This window comes from Dipodomys ordii, unplaced genomic scaffold, assembly GCF_000151885.1.
Source record: "Dipodomys ordii isolate 6190 unplaced genomic scaffold, Dord_2.0 Scaffold15, whole genome shotgun sequence".
Lineage (NCBI taxonomy): Eukaryota > Metazoa > Chordata > Mammalia > Rodentia > Heteromyidae > Dipodomys > Dipodomys ordii.
Window position 1 is genome coordinate 2,808,913 of NW_012267231.1, and position 13,820 is coordinate 2,822,732.

The 13,820-nt window shown below is 56.7% G+C and overlaps 1 protein-coding gene across 4 annotated transcripts in view; it reads left to right on the forward strand.

Moving 5' to 3' along the window:
• Ntrk3 (neurotrophic tyrosine kinase, receptor, type 3) overlaps positions 1 to 13,820 on the forward strand; it is a 228,257-nt gene that overhangs the window by 59,832 nt on the left and 154,605 nt on the right. For all 4 annotated transcript variants that reach the window (XM_013011981.1, XM_013011983.1, XM_013011982.1 and 1 more), the window contains exons 4-8: positions 1,098 to 1,166; positions 9,600 to 9,757; positions 10,335 to 10,477; positions 10,816 to 10,957; positions 11,970 to 12,266. In XM_013011981.1, the coding sequence (XP_012867435.1) occupies positions 1,098 to 1,166; positions 9,600 to 9,757; positions 10,335 to 10,477; positions 10,816 to 10,957; positions 11,970 to 12,266 (809 nt within the window). The remainder of the gene's footprint in view (positions 1 to 1,097; positions 1,167 to 9,599; positions 9,758 to 10,334; positions 10,478 to 10,815; positions 10,958 to 11,969; positions 12,267 to 13,820) is intronic.

A 13,820-nucleotide genomic window follows, 5' to 3' on the forward strand; every position in this document is an offset into this window, starting at 1 on the left:
TCTGCGTGTGTGTGTGTGTGAAGTCACCTCCACCTGACTCTGCGTGTGTGTGTGTGTGTGTGTGTGTGTGTGTGTGTGTGAAGTCACCTCCACGGAACCAGGGCGCCATCGGTTCCCCTCGGGAGAGGAGGGAGCTCACTGGGCGCCAGGCACCACTTCAGGACCTCATCTCTAACTGTCTCCACCTTCAGGCTCTCTAACTGCCTCCGCCTTTAAGGTCTCTAACTTTTGCCACCTTTAAGGGTTGTTAGGACCTCCGAAGTTGTTTGTTGAGCAAAGTAATAGCCGTGGGCGTGTTTCTACTTTTATTCAGAAGACTAATGGCCGCTGCCTTCTACCGTGTGTCCTAATGAAGACAATTAAATAGCCATTAGGAGGAGAGCAGAGCTGAAAACAAAGGCAGATGTCTTGATCTGGCTGATGGGATTCCTTGGGGCAGGGTGGGGCGGGATTGGGAGGGGTGGGGGGTGACCTGGGGGTCTCCCCATCCCCTCTGTGAACACGAAGGAGCAGCTCTGGGGCTTGGGGTTCCCCCACAGCGTTCTGTCCTCTAGGGAAGGCTGTCTTCATCTTCAATAGCTCCCCCGCCACCTTCCCGAGCTTTTATTACCAAGGGAGAGGACACGGGAGAATAACTGAGACTTTTAAATTTGTTCTTCTTATTTTGGATTTCGACCGCCTTGCCCTTTCCGAGGGCTCAGCGTCCTTTTCCAAACTGATCTGTAGGCAGAGCGATGAATGGAGAGGAGAAAAAGGATCAGCGAAAGGGGCGTCTGGGGGCGGGGAGGTGACCAAGTTCACTTCCAAGAGCTCCAGCACCGTCAGCAGAACCAGCGGCGTCATTCTTGTACGGGTTCTGGGGCTTGCGCTCCGGGCCTCGGTACTCTCCCTTTGTTTTCTCATGCTACTGCTTGAGCCACAGCTCCACTTTTGGGTTTGTGCTGGTTAACTGGAGATTTCTCTTGTCTCATGGACTTTCCTACCCAGGCTGGTTTCGAACCACGATCACAGAAACCTGAGGGAGCTGGGGTGTTACCGGTGTCTACGGATGCCGCCTCTGACTTTTAACCTCTCCATTTCTTTGTCAATTCCTGCAGAAACCTGTCCAGTAACCGGCTCACCACACTCTCCTGGCAGCTCTTCCAGACGCTGAGTCTTCGGGAATTGTAAGTTGGTTCAAAAGGTTGTCATCGGGGCTGGGTGGGGGAGGGGGGGCGAAGCAACGGCAGTGGTTGGGTGGAGACAAGGGCTAAGCCCTGGAACCTGGGGTCTGTGGAGCCCCTGGCCCCCCCAAGGGGCTTGGATTGGGTGATGCAGGACAAACCATATTATATTCAATGGGAGCAAGCCCCCCCCCCCGCCCCTTGAGTTCTGATGTTCTCTGTAAGCACAGTCTGTTTCAGAAGGTGTGATGGTGGCTGGGGCGGGGGGTGGGGGGGCTGGGGAGGGTGGGGTCCACCGAGGTGGAACCTCACAGAATGTCCTGGAACCTCAAATGCTCCCCACCACAGCCTTCCATGCGGCTCAGCATGGTGGTCACCCCACATGGTTCTCACCTAGAGGTTGAGGAGGGGGTCGTGCATACTTCTCTCTCTTTCTCTTTTGGCCTCGAACCATAATCCTCCTGTGGTCAGCCTCCCATGTAGCGAGGATTACAGGTGAGAGCCTCAGGCACCCAGTGAGGATCTCATCCCTTCACAGAACTTAGGTTGAGGATCGGCAGGAAATGAGTCATACTATTAAACGTTATAATAATGAAGAGTTAAAAAACAATCCTTCTATAACGTTATCAGCTACCCTTTTTCCCGCCAACATAACCTTAGATTTCTCATGGCTCACAAGAGGCAGGGGCTGTCTCTGCCTTCTATGAGAGAGGACCGTGTTGGAGCGAGAGCTTGAACGACGGGCCCCTAGACTCCAGATTGTACCTCCTCACCTTCTCCCGGCGTGGTCATGGCCTTGGGGGCGGGGAGACATTTCTTTGATCGGGGTGTGGAGGGCTCAGCCTTGTCACCTCAGCCTGCCATTTTGTGCAAACAGAGGTTGGCTAGATGGATCAAAATCCGTGTCCGCCGCTGGGAGAGAAGCACAATGCAGGCCGGGTGAATTGAGAGGGAATGGGTGAGGCTGGGAGACGGAGCCCATGCGTGCGTTCGTGACTTGGTGACTCAGCCCCAAACTTGCCGCTCGTAGATTGCTTTGCCATGCTTGCTAAGAAGCAAGGAGCGTGGGCTTCCACCTAGAGGTTGTTGGCCTCCCACCCGACCTTTTGTTCTGCCTGGAGGCGTCGTAACCTGACCTTTTCAGACCGGCCACCAGAGCCAGAACGGTTCCAGCCTCCTCGCGGGTCACCCCGGTGGACAGCTTTCTGTGCTATGGATGCCTTCACAAGCCTCTTCTCCCACACGGGGCTTTGAAAGGCCGTTCCAGGGAGAGGGCTATGCAGAGTTCGTCTCTTTAAAAAACAGTGTCGAGAGTTGGGTATGACACCACACATCTGTCATCCCAGGACTTAAAGGAGTGATGTGAGAGGGTTGCAATCAAGGCCAATCTGGGCTGCATACAGAGTGGAAACAAACAAGCCAAAGAAACGTGTAGGGAGCTTAGGTTACTCACGCAGTGGCGTGTGTGCTTCTTGGTGTTGTCTGGTTTAGGTGTCCTAAGCGCAGTGATCAGAATTCTTAGCCATGTAGGGCTGAGATCTAGACAGGCACCAATAAAAATCCCTACCCGAGTTGGGCAAAAGATATAAATACGTCTTGTTTTACAAGACCTCTCCCCACAAGAGACTGCGCCACACACACTGTCAGAGTCACGTCACCCCATGCATATGGGTAAACCAACATGATTCCTACAGTCACTATCTGTGAGGATCCTGCCATAAAGGCAGGCAGGCACAGGAGAAGGAATATTATAAGGTGTATTAGAGGGGCCATCTCCACCCCCCCCCGAAGGGAGCAATATGGCGTCTGCTCCTATCCAGGTGGGTAGCTCTAGGGCCAGTGGCTAGGTCTGTGTGTAGGTAGGTCTGGGTGGAGAAAGAGTGGCCAGCTAGATGGCAGGAGCTCTAGAGCAGGAAGGAGCTCAGGTCTGGGCAGCGGTGAGGACTGGAGGTGGGGATAATGCTAGCACGATCAACACGGATCTCTGCATTCTTCCCTCTGCACCAGGCACTGGGCGGAATAATGTGTTAAGTTTGTAAGGTAGGAACGATGGCTGTCTGGCTGCCTTCGAGGGCCAGGTTAAGTGCCTTGTTTAAGGTCGCCCATTAAATCGGGGGTGGGGCTTTGGAGCGTGATCGACCATCGCCCAATTGTTGCTGTTGGTTTTTTTCTTTTGATCTGCTTTCAATACAGGGATCTGTCCTTCGATAACTGTCCCGAAGTGCACGGCTATTCTCAAATGGATGGGGGTAGGGGCTCACGGGGCTGGCTTTCTTGGGAGTCCCGGGTCTGGATGTCCACCTCTCCCCTTGGAGAGTCTGGGGACAGTGGCCCCTCAGGGGTTGTCAGAGGCCTTGCTGTTAGCACTGAACGTCGTAGAGATGTTCAGTGCATGGGATTTGAAATCAATGGCGTCCTGCCCCGGTGACCCGTTTCCTCGGAGCGTTAGAAACAGTTATTCCCCTGGATATATATTTAAAGAGAATGTCGGAGCTCTCCCAGAGGGTCATGGGATTGTGCATTCATCTTTGCAGGGATCAATACGCCCGAGAGCTGAGTTGTAATTTACGGAGGGATGAAGACATTCCTCGCGGTGTGAGTCAGCGTGTGAGGGCCATGGTGCCCCCAGAGTTATTTTATTTCTGTCATATTGGTAAATAAGAAAAAAAATTATCTTGGAGAATGAAGAATATACATTGCTTCCCCTCCTCCCCCCCGAAGGAGTGATCTCCTTGGTAGGGGTCTATTTTTTCCCCCCTGAGGAAGAATTGAATGTTGAGAGTGGGAAAAATGTATCTTTTGGCTGGAGGGGGCTGCACGTTGGCGCTTGGCTGTGGCTATGATTAAAATCCAAACAATCCCAGTTTCTGGCAAATGGAAGAGAGGGTGGGGGGGGTTGTGTTTTCTGGTCTGACTTCTTGATTAGTCTGCGCGGCGCCATCTGCCGCGTGCCATCTCGGCTGCCAAGGCCCGTGCGCGGGAGCCTGCAGGCTGCGGCTGCGGATGGGTCTGGCATTTCCACCGAGAGTGAGCTGGGGGTCTTAGGTAGGAAAAGGGCCCGGCGGGCCACGGCTGCCAGGAGAGTCACAGCCAGAAGTGCGAGGCTCCAAGTGGCCGTCTGTAGAGACAGAAGGGCCAGCAGGGCAGCCGGAAGTGCCCTTGCCCGACCCCGCTGGTTCTGCAGGAGTTCTCTTGAGGTCTCTCCCCAACCTGATCCTCGACGGCACCGTAGACCCTGCTGAGACTCCGGTTCTGGTGGCAGAGGAGAAAGGAACAGGCCCAGCCTCCAGCAATGTCGATGTCTGCCAGTGCTTGGACATTCTCACCACAAAGCCGTTGTCGTAACCATTTCTGCAGACGAGAGACCTGTGGCCCGGACAAGCAAGGCCAGGTCACGTGACGGGTAGACGGTCAATCTGCAGATCGGCCTGAGCGTGTTTAGTGCTCACACCATCTGGGTCTGCTCTTTCCCTCACTGAACTCAGAAACGCATCTTCCTTCCGGAAGCCACTCTCGAGATGGTGGCTCCCCAGAGTGGAGTCACAAGAAGAAAAACAAGCCATTTCAGAGAGCCCTTGCCATGGGTTTAAGACCTTTCCTCTACTTCCTGTCATTTTACTCTGTCGAGGGGAGCCCCTGGCTCCTCAACCCCCCTCCTGAATGAAACAAGACTGTCTCTCAGGACTGCTCTGGGGTCACTGGCCCTGTGTGGCTTGGCACTGCAGTGCTTCCAGAAGGTTCTGGTTTTGGCAAGAGTGTTAATTGTTTTCCTGTCTGTTCCTCCCTCCCGAACTCCAATCACAGTAAGATCAGAGAGATGGTCTTTGAGATAAAGGATGAATCAGGAAGGACAGGAGTGTGGACTGGCACCCCGGGAGAGAGTTCAGACCATGCCAGGAGGATGTCAGCCTACAAACGCAGCAACCTTCCAGACATTCTGAGAGGATCATTAAGGTGCCGCCGGCAGCCTCCCCTTGATATCTGCCACACAGGGAGTGGGCAGTGATGGAAACAGATGGGAATATTTCATCTTCTAAAAACCAAAGTGATAATTACCTCTGCTGTAATTTGCGGATTTAATCGACTTGGTAAGATATGAGTGGTCTGGGCTGATCATGGCACAGTCTTTCTCCCCATCTTCGCCTTGCATGATCATTTTGAAAGCTCTCAGCAGTCTTGCTAATAACAGCATTACTAGAATAACCACTTCTGGCCTCCGTACACCTCCTCTCCACAGACTTCACCAATGTCAATGATTGTTAATCCGGTAACGCAGTCATCCCATTTCATAGGCGTGAAGCCAGAGCCGGGGTGAAGGATGTTACTTGCAATTTCCTAGGGCTGCCTTGATGAGTCAGCACATGCTTGGTGGCTTCAAACGACCAAAAGTTCTTTCACTGTTCAGGAGGGCAGAAGTCTTGATCCAGGCCACCCTCCCTTCAGAGGACCTGGGGTTGAACCATCCTTGCCTTTTCTAGCTATGGGTGGCTCCTGGTGTTCTTTGGCTTGTAGCAGCATCATTTTGGCCTCTACCCCCTTCTACGGCTGACTCCCCAATATCCTTGGCCTTTGTACTTTTCTCCTTTCGCTCCTAAAGACTCAGTCACTGGGGCCAGGGCCCACCCAAAATCCAGACAGACCTCATTAATCTCTCTCTTTCCGCCCCCCTCTGTCTCTCTCTCTCTCTCTCATATACACACACATGAATACACACATATCTGCGCTCTCTCTCTCTCTCTCTCTCTCTCTCTCTCTCACACACACACACACACATTCCTGGGGCTTCAGCTCAGCACTTGGGTGCTGTCCCTGAGTTATCTTGCTCAGCGCTGGCACTCTGTCACTTGAGCCATACCTTCATTTACAGCTTATTGGTGGTTCATTGGAGAGAAGAGTCTCATGAACTTTCCTGCCTGGGCTGGCTTGGAATCTTGACCCTCAGATCTCAGCCTCCTGAGTAGCTTGGGTGACAGGCGTGAACCACCACTGCCTGACCAAAAAAATTACTTAAAAAAAAGTAAAACTGTGAACATATTCTTAAATTTCCATCACATATATTTGTTATGTCTTTCTAAAGATAAGGGTGGAGTGTTTTAGGTACAACCTCATGAAATCAACAATTCCTTGCTATCAGATACCCAGTTAGTATCTCATGAATACTGTAATTTTGAGGGAAAAAAAATCAGGAGCTACACAGATGTACACATTGCATTAGCCAACAAGTTAATGTATGCTTTTTAAAGAACTTTCCATTAAAAAAATTAAAGTTATTAAAATTTTTTTCTTTAAACAATTGTACAGTAGGGTTTCAATTCAACCTGGGAACTGATGGGTACCAGTGCTGGCTGACTACTGTCCCTCCCCCTCCCCCACATTGGTTTTGTCTTCGAGGACACTGAGACCAGAGTGACATATTCACAGATTCTGGGGCTCGGATTTGGGCATCACTGTTTGGAGGCCATGATGGAACCCAGGAGATGGATGATATCCCACCAGCTCCCCGAGAGTGTTCTGTGCACCCTTCCAGCCATCGCTGCTGCATTGGGAGGGCTGTGTTGTGTGTTCTGTGACAGCGGCACTGATTTGTTACCTTCCCCCGCCCCTGCCCCGTTTTCTCCAGGTGGCCCCTGAGTGGCCGTGGGCCTCGCCACTAATGAAGGTGCGGAGAGGAGGGATCGATGCTCCTAAATGCTGTCACTGCCTTGGCTTAGGAGCGGGGTGTTTGTGTGCTGGGGCCTGGATGGCCTGAGTTCATCTGCGTGGGGGCCCCTGGGGCCCTATGATAGGGTCCCAGGCCATGGGGGGGGCAAGGCTGCTGGGCATTGTAGAGCTTTGCTCTGGAGCGGTCGGTGCTGTGTTATTGAGAGGGCTGCCTGAATTATGAATGGAGCTTGGAGAGTGAGCGAGAGCCAGCCGGGCTTGGGCTCTGCAGACTGCCTCCCCCCCACCCCCGCCCCCAGCCCTGTCTGGAGTCTCCTCCTCCGGCATGGGAGCCTGGCTTAGACGTGTCCACCTCGCCGCTGCCCGGATGGACAGGCGGTTGCGGGCTGGTTCAGCAGGATGCCCAGGCGCTCCAGTCAAGACCAAAAAGGCCTCCGTGGGGTGTGTGCGCATTGTTCTCTTCATAGAGCCCCCGAGGTTCTTCAGTTTCCCAGGGGCTCTGGCTGGCATGGAAGGACCAGATCTCAAGTCGCCTGTTTGGGGCTGGATCTGGTCCTGTACACCAGGCCCTGGCGAGAGGAGATGGGAGGGAGTGGGTGTTACCTGGCTCAGGTCAGCCAGATGCGCCGGGCTGTGGCGCCTCCCAAGGCCTCTGTCTCCGCTCGCTCTCCTGCCAGCCTCCGGACGCGCTGGCTCTGTCCACGCCAGGAGCCTGTCTGGTCTTTTCCATACCTGTTAAATCATGGAGGGCCGCATCTTGTTAGGCGAGCAGCTGGCAAAGACCAGGCCGCCGTGGGTCAGTTCCCACTCCGCCAGGCATCTGGACCCGCAGTGTCCTCCAGCCAGCCCGGCAGTGGCAGCGAATTAACCCACTCCCTTCCTTTCTCCTTTCCTTTCTCTTTCCTTTTCCCTTCCCTGTCCTGTACTGTCCTTTATTCTGAGTGGACGCAGCCCCAAGCCAGGCTCTGAGTAGCTGCTCTTTGAGAAATATACAAACCACATACCCGTGCGTGTGTGCGTGCGTGCGTGCGTGTGTGTGTGTGTGCGGTTGCTTGTGAGTCATCCTAACTGGCGTTAGCTGGTTCTTTAGCTCTGGGGTCCCGGTGTTCTCCTCCGCCTCCTGGGTGAGCTCCATGGGTCCCTGTGTTTCCCATCCTCATCTACCACCGTCCCCGTCTCTGTCCTTCCCCTGCCCCACCCCCCGCCCCCCCGCATCTGCCTCCGTGAACCCCTGAAGCCAGCGGTCCCCGCTTACCCCTTCCCGAGTCTCCTGGGCACCCGCAGAACTCTGCGAGGGGGGAGAAGGGGCGGGAAGCGCGTGAGGTTCAAAGTCGGGACAGACCGAGCTTGGTCTGTGGTCTGCCCTGCGGCAGAGGAGCATCTGCGAGGTCTGGTGCCCCTCCCCCCCCTTTTTCTGTAAGGACACCGGGTGCAGAGGGGCTCACAGGCGGTTTGGCCCCCGGGGGTGCAGATGGCCGGCGGGGGGTGAGTGAGGGTCCTCTCCACGGGGTGCCCTTGCTCTGAATGAGGCATCAGTGCCCTTCCCCTCCCCCCCCCCCCCCCCCCCCCCCCCCCCCCCCCGCCCCGGCTCGCTCCTTCCGGAAGGCTGCTAAGTGCGGATGCACGCAGAACTATTTTGGAATCTGCCAGCTGTCAAAAATATCCAGGGTCTCAGCGCGGTGACCCGAGCGTGCTCTGTCCAGTTGACTCCCTCCAGAGCCCCCGGAAATCGCGTTCCCCTAACGATCCAGGCCTTTGGGCCTTCTGGGGGCCTGTGCCGTGAGAGGTGTTCAGATCAATGGGCTTGGGTCACATCCTCCAAATAACCCCATCCAGGAGGGAGGTGATGCGGCCTGTCTCAAGGAGAAACGGAGGACCTGGGCTGTGAACTCGGCTCTTCCTTGTTCACCAGGCCAAGTGCTCCTGGGACAGGGACCATCGTCTCTGTATTAATAGCACTCAACCCAGGGCCAGAGCGCAAACAGGTGCTTATTAAAGACTCGTTGAACTCACAGAGGAGGAGAGTTGGTCCCAGTATGGACTTTGAAGATATCTTGGAATTAGCTAGCCACTGACTGCCCCGGGGAAATCTCCTTCGTTCACGCTCTTTCCCTCTAGTTTCATTCAGGAAGAATTTATGCTTTAGGTACTGGGGGATTCAGCAATGAACAAAATAGACTATGCCTCTGAGCTGAATTTTTTATAATCTGAATTTTTTTTTAATCATCAGAGAGACACAAACTGGACTATTCGAAGCCGTTCCGGGTGGTGACAAATTCTAGAAAGAAGGATGGGGGAACAGGAGTGGGAGCAGAGCCAGTCTGGTTAGATAGGCTGGGTAGAGCTTGGCAGGCAGATGGAGCAGCAGGTGCCAAGGTCCTGAGGCAGGCCTGCCCGGGTTGTATTAGTGAATGCGCAGGAGGAGGAGAGGAGGAGGAGGTAGGAGGTGAGCTCAGAAAGGCGATGGAGAATGGTCATGGCTACGACTTTCGGTGAGATGGGCAAGGGCTGGAGAAATCGGAGACGAAGAACAGCTCAGAGCTTCTGACGGTCTCCTTGCTAATGTTAATTAAAATGAGATCATCCGTTTTAAAACAAAATGACTCTTTTTTCTTCTTCCCTGACCTCGCTCAGCTCAACCCCTGCTTCCCGCACCGGGTGTGTGTGTGTGTGTGTGTGTGTGGAGGGGCGGCTGGGTCTCCACCCCCGAGTGGAAACGGGGAAACGGGGCCGTCCTGGGTTCAGGGATTCTTCCCCCTGCCTTCTTGCCTGCAGGAGGCTGGAGCAGAACTTCTTCAACTGCAGCTGTGATATTCGGTGGATGCAGCTGTGGCAGGAGCAGGGGGAGGCCAGGCTGAACGCCCAGAGCCTCTACTGCATCGGCCCCGATGGCGCTCAGCTCCCGCTCTTCAAGATGAACATCAGCCAGTGTGGTAAGGAAGCGTCCGTCCGTCCGTCAGACATCCGTCCGTCCCTCCATCAGACCCCCCCCCCCAGGGGGGCGAGACTCAGAGAGGCTCATGGGACCGTAGATCTCAGGGCCCAAGAACAAGCTCTAGGAAAGCCCGGCGTCTGGCGACAGGCCCGGGCACCTGTGTCTTGGGCAAGCTCCCTGGGGGCCGGGGGGAGTCCCTGCAGGTCGTTTGAAGATTCATCACAGGGCCAGGGCGGCTCACGCCTGTCTGTCATCCTGGCTCCTCCGGAGGCTGAGATCCGAGGATGGCGGTTCAAAGCCAGCCCGGGCAGAAACCTCCGTGAGACTCTCATCTCCAACAGACCATTCAGAAAACCGGAGGTGGCGCTGTAGCTGCAAAATGGTAGAATACTAGCAAAAGGAGCTCAGGGACAGCGCCCAGGCCCTGAGTTCAGGCCCCCATGGCCACTGAGAAACAACCACAACAGAGGCATCCCTGAGCCAGGCACGCAGGTCCACCGTTGACCTGCGGGCGGAGTTTGCCCGAGTGGCATTTGCTTGTGTGTCTACCCTTCCTGCCTCTCCTCTGCTCCCAGACCTCCCCGAGATCAGCGTGAGCCACGTGAACCTGACGGTGCGTGAAGGGGACAACGCTGTCATCACCTGCAACGGCTCCGGGTCGCCGCTGCCCGACGTGGACTGGATGGTCACCGGCCTGCAGTCCATCAACACCCACCAGGTGAGCTCCACGGGCTCCGGAGGGAGACCACGGCGGGGCCCGCCGCCCTGCAGTCACAGACAACCTCGGGAAGTTGGTCCTGTCCCCGCGGGGACAGACACGGAGCCTCGGGCCCAGCTCTGCCACTTCGACCTGACACGTGCGATCGCAACCGTTCCGTGCCTCCGTGTCCTCTCTCGTGACGTGGCGGGGTGAGGGCCACTCGATCTGTGACTGTGCACCGTGGCGCCCGGCCCGGGGGCTTCCGTGAGCCGCCCCGCCCGCCCCCACGGCTCTCCCCGTGAGCTCCGCAGGTGCCCCGTGGGTGCTGACCACGGTCTCTCGATTCCTGCTTTCAGACAAATATGAACTGGACCAACGTGCACGCCATCAACCTGACCCTGGTGAACGTGACCAGCGAGGATAACGGCTTCACCCTGACCTGCATCGCCGAGAACGTGGTGGGCATGAGCAACGCCAGCGTGCCCCTCACCGTCTACTGTGAGTGCCTGCCACCACGGAGGCCGCCATGGAGACTGGGGCCAGGAGGAGGCTGGGAGGGAGGCTGGGGCCAGGAGGAGGCTGGGAGGGAGGCTGGGGCCAGGAGGAGGCTGGGAGGGAGGCTGGGGCCAGGAGGAGGCTGGGAGGGTGGCTAGGGCCAGGAGGAGGCTGGGAGGGAGGCTGGGGCCAGGAGGAGGCTGGGAGGGAGGCTGGGGCCAGGAGGAGGCTGGGAGGGAGGCTGGGGTCAGGAGGAGGCAGAGGCCAGGAGGAGGCTAGGAGGGAGGCTGGGGTCAGGAGGAGGCAGAGGCCAGGAGGAGGCTAGGAGGGAGGCTGGGGCGGTCAGGAGGAGGCTGGGAGGGAGGCTGGGGCCAGGAGGAGGCTAGGAAGGAGGCTGGGGCCAGGAGGAGGCTGGGAGGGAGGCTGGGGCCAGGAGGAGACTGGGAGCGAGGCTGGGATCAGGAAGAGGCTGGGAGGGAGGCTGGGGCCAGGAGGACGCTAGTCCCAGGAGGAGGCTGGGAGGGAGGCTGGGATCAGGAGGAGGCTGGGAGGGAGGCTGGGATCAGGAGGAGGCTGGGAGGGAGGCTGGGATCAGGAGGAGGTTGGGAGGGAGGCTGGGGGTCAGGAGGAGGCTGGGCAGAGGCTGGAGAAGGGAGTAGAGGCTCTCGTGTAGCATGACTGAGAGGTCAGCCCTTGGTGAGTGACCCCTGGCCCCCGAGAAGCCGGTGTGCTTTTTCAAGGCGCTTCCGATGGGCCCGTTTTGCCCCTGGCCAACCCCTAGCAATACCTTGAGTAGAGGAGGCCGGGGCAGGGGTCCCTCCAGCTCCCGGGGGGTTCTCTTCCTCTCTGTGGGGCGGGGCGGGACCTCCCTTCCCCTCACCCCTTTTCAGAGTGGGGTGGGAGGAGAGTCGAGCTGTCTCCCAGCCCCGTTCCCGGAGCTCGCCCCGGGGCGGGCGGGGCGGGGGGCCACAGGGGCCCCGCGGGCCACGGACATCAGCCGGCCTCTCCCCCCCAGACCCCCCGCGCGTGGTGAGCCTGGAGGAGCCGGAGGTGCGGCTGGAGCACTGCATCGAGTTCGTGGTCCGCGGGAACCCGCCGCCCACCCTGCACTGGCTCCACAACGGGCAGCCGCTGCGCGAGTCCAAGATCACCCACGTGGAGTTCTACCAGGAGGGCGAGGTGGCTGAGGGCTGCCTGCTCTTCAACAAGCCCACACACTACAACAACGGCAACTACACCCTTGTGGTCAAGAACCCGCTGGGCACGGCCAACCAGACCATCAGCGGCCACTTCCTCAAGGAGCCCTTTCCAGGTGAGCGGCGCGCGACCCGACCCAACGCCCTCTTGCTGGCGTCGAAGCCTCCAGGGACACACCGCTGCCCACGTTCAGCCTCTGCGCGCGTGCGCACACACACACACACACACACACACACACACACGCTGAGCTGGGACTACAGACGTGACATGCAGGAAGGGTGGAGAAGGTCCACCCAACCCTTCACATGTGGCAGCCCCTGGGTCCCAGAGATTGCTCTTTCTGAGCCTCGGTGTCCGCCGGGCTGAGTTATTAGTTACGCACCCTTGGGGACAATCCGACCAAAGCCATGCTCTACCCCTCCCGGTCTGCCGTGGGTCCCAGCAGACCCCACCGTGGGGCTGATGCTGACGCTATCACGTGCTACGGCGACTCTTTCCCTTTTTGCAATTACTAAGAATCGCATGTTGAGATCTGCCCGGATTATTTCTCTTCATTCCTCTTGTGAACTCATTTCGACATTTAAGCATGAAGATTCTTGCCTGAATTCTTGCCCAACTTTGGCAAAGGCTTGGAATTTACCAAACGCTCGGGTTTTTATTCCCATCCTCGCCTCTTCTACCTTATTTGTAGGGATTTTACCATGGGAGAGTCCTCTTCCCCCCCCCCCCCCCCCCCCCCCCCCCCCCCCCCCCCCCCCCCCGCCCCCCCACCGCCCTCGCCATTTTGTTGTTCAATGACATATTTGTATCTGTGTGGCTTTGTGGACATGTTTGCTGTTCCTGTGTTTGTTTGGTGGGATTATCACAAGGAAACGCCGTAGATTGGGTAGCAATTTGTCTCTTGCCCCTCACGATTCTGGGGGCTGGTCATCTGAGACCAGGAGTTGGCAAAGTCAGTGTCTTCTGAGGCCTTGTCCCCTTGTCCTTCGCCCTGCGTCCTGACTTGGCCTTCCTTCCGTGGATGTCTGTGCTGGGCTTCACTCACCAGGACACCGGTCCTACTGGATTAGAGGCCAAATTCACAGTTGCTTCTTTTTACTTAAGCTACTTAATTGAAGACCCTGTCTTTAAATACAGTGATATCCTGAAGGTAGTGGGGGTTGCATCTTCAATGTATGGATTTTGAGGGGACACACGGGTTTTGGTCCTTGACAATCCACGATGGCAAATTATCCTGTCTGGACCCCTGGCAACCCTGAAACCGTAAGCGTCCCTTTCCGCCGACGCCCTTTTCCTCTTCCCCGGCCCCTTCGGTCCTTGAGCCCTTTCCGTCTTCCTAGAGCCAGGGTGGTTCCAGGCACGCCTTGTATTTCCCCAGCCCCATCTCCCAGTAGTCCATGTCTTCAGGAAATTCTCTTTTATTGGAGAGGGAAAGAATCTGGAAGATTCTTCCCATTGATTGGTAGACCCACCCAGAGCCCGTCTGTTACTATCTGACTGCCACCAAAGCCTCTTAGATGAGTGGCATGCAGCCAGTTAATTTCGGTAAGCTCGCTTCGGGATTTGCCGAGACAATGCAGTCCAAATGAGAGGAGGGTTACCAAGGTGGCCTGGTACATGTTGCCTGAAGCGCTCGGTACCCCTTTTCTCTCCCCCCTACCTCCCCAGC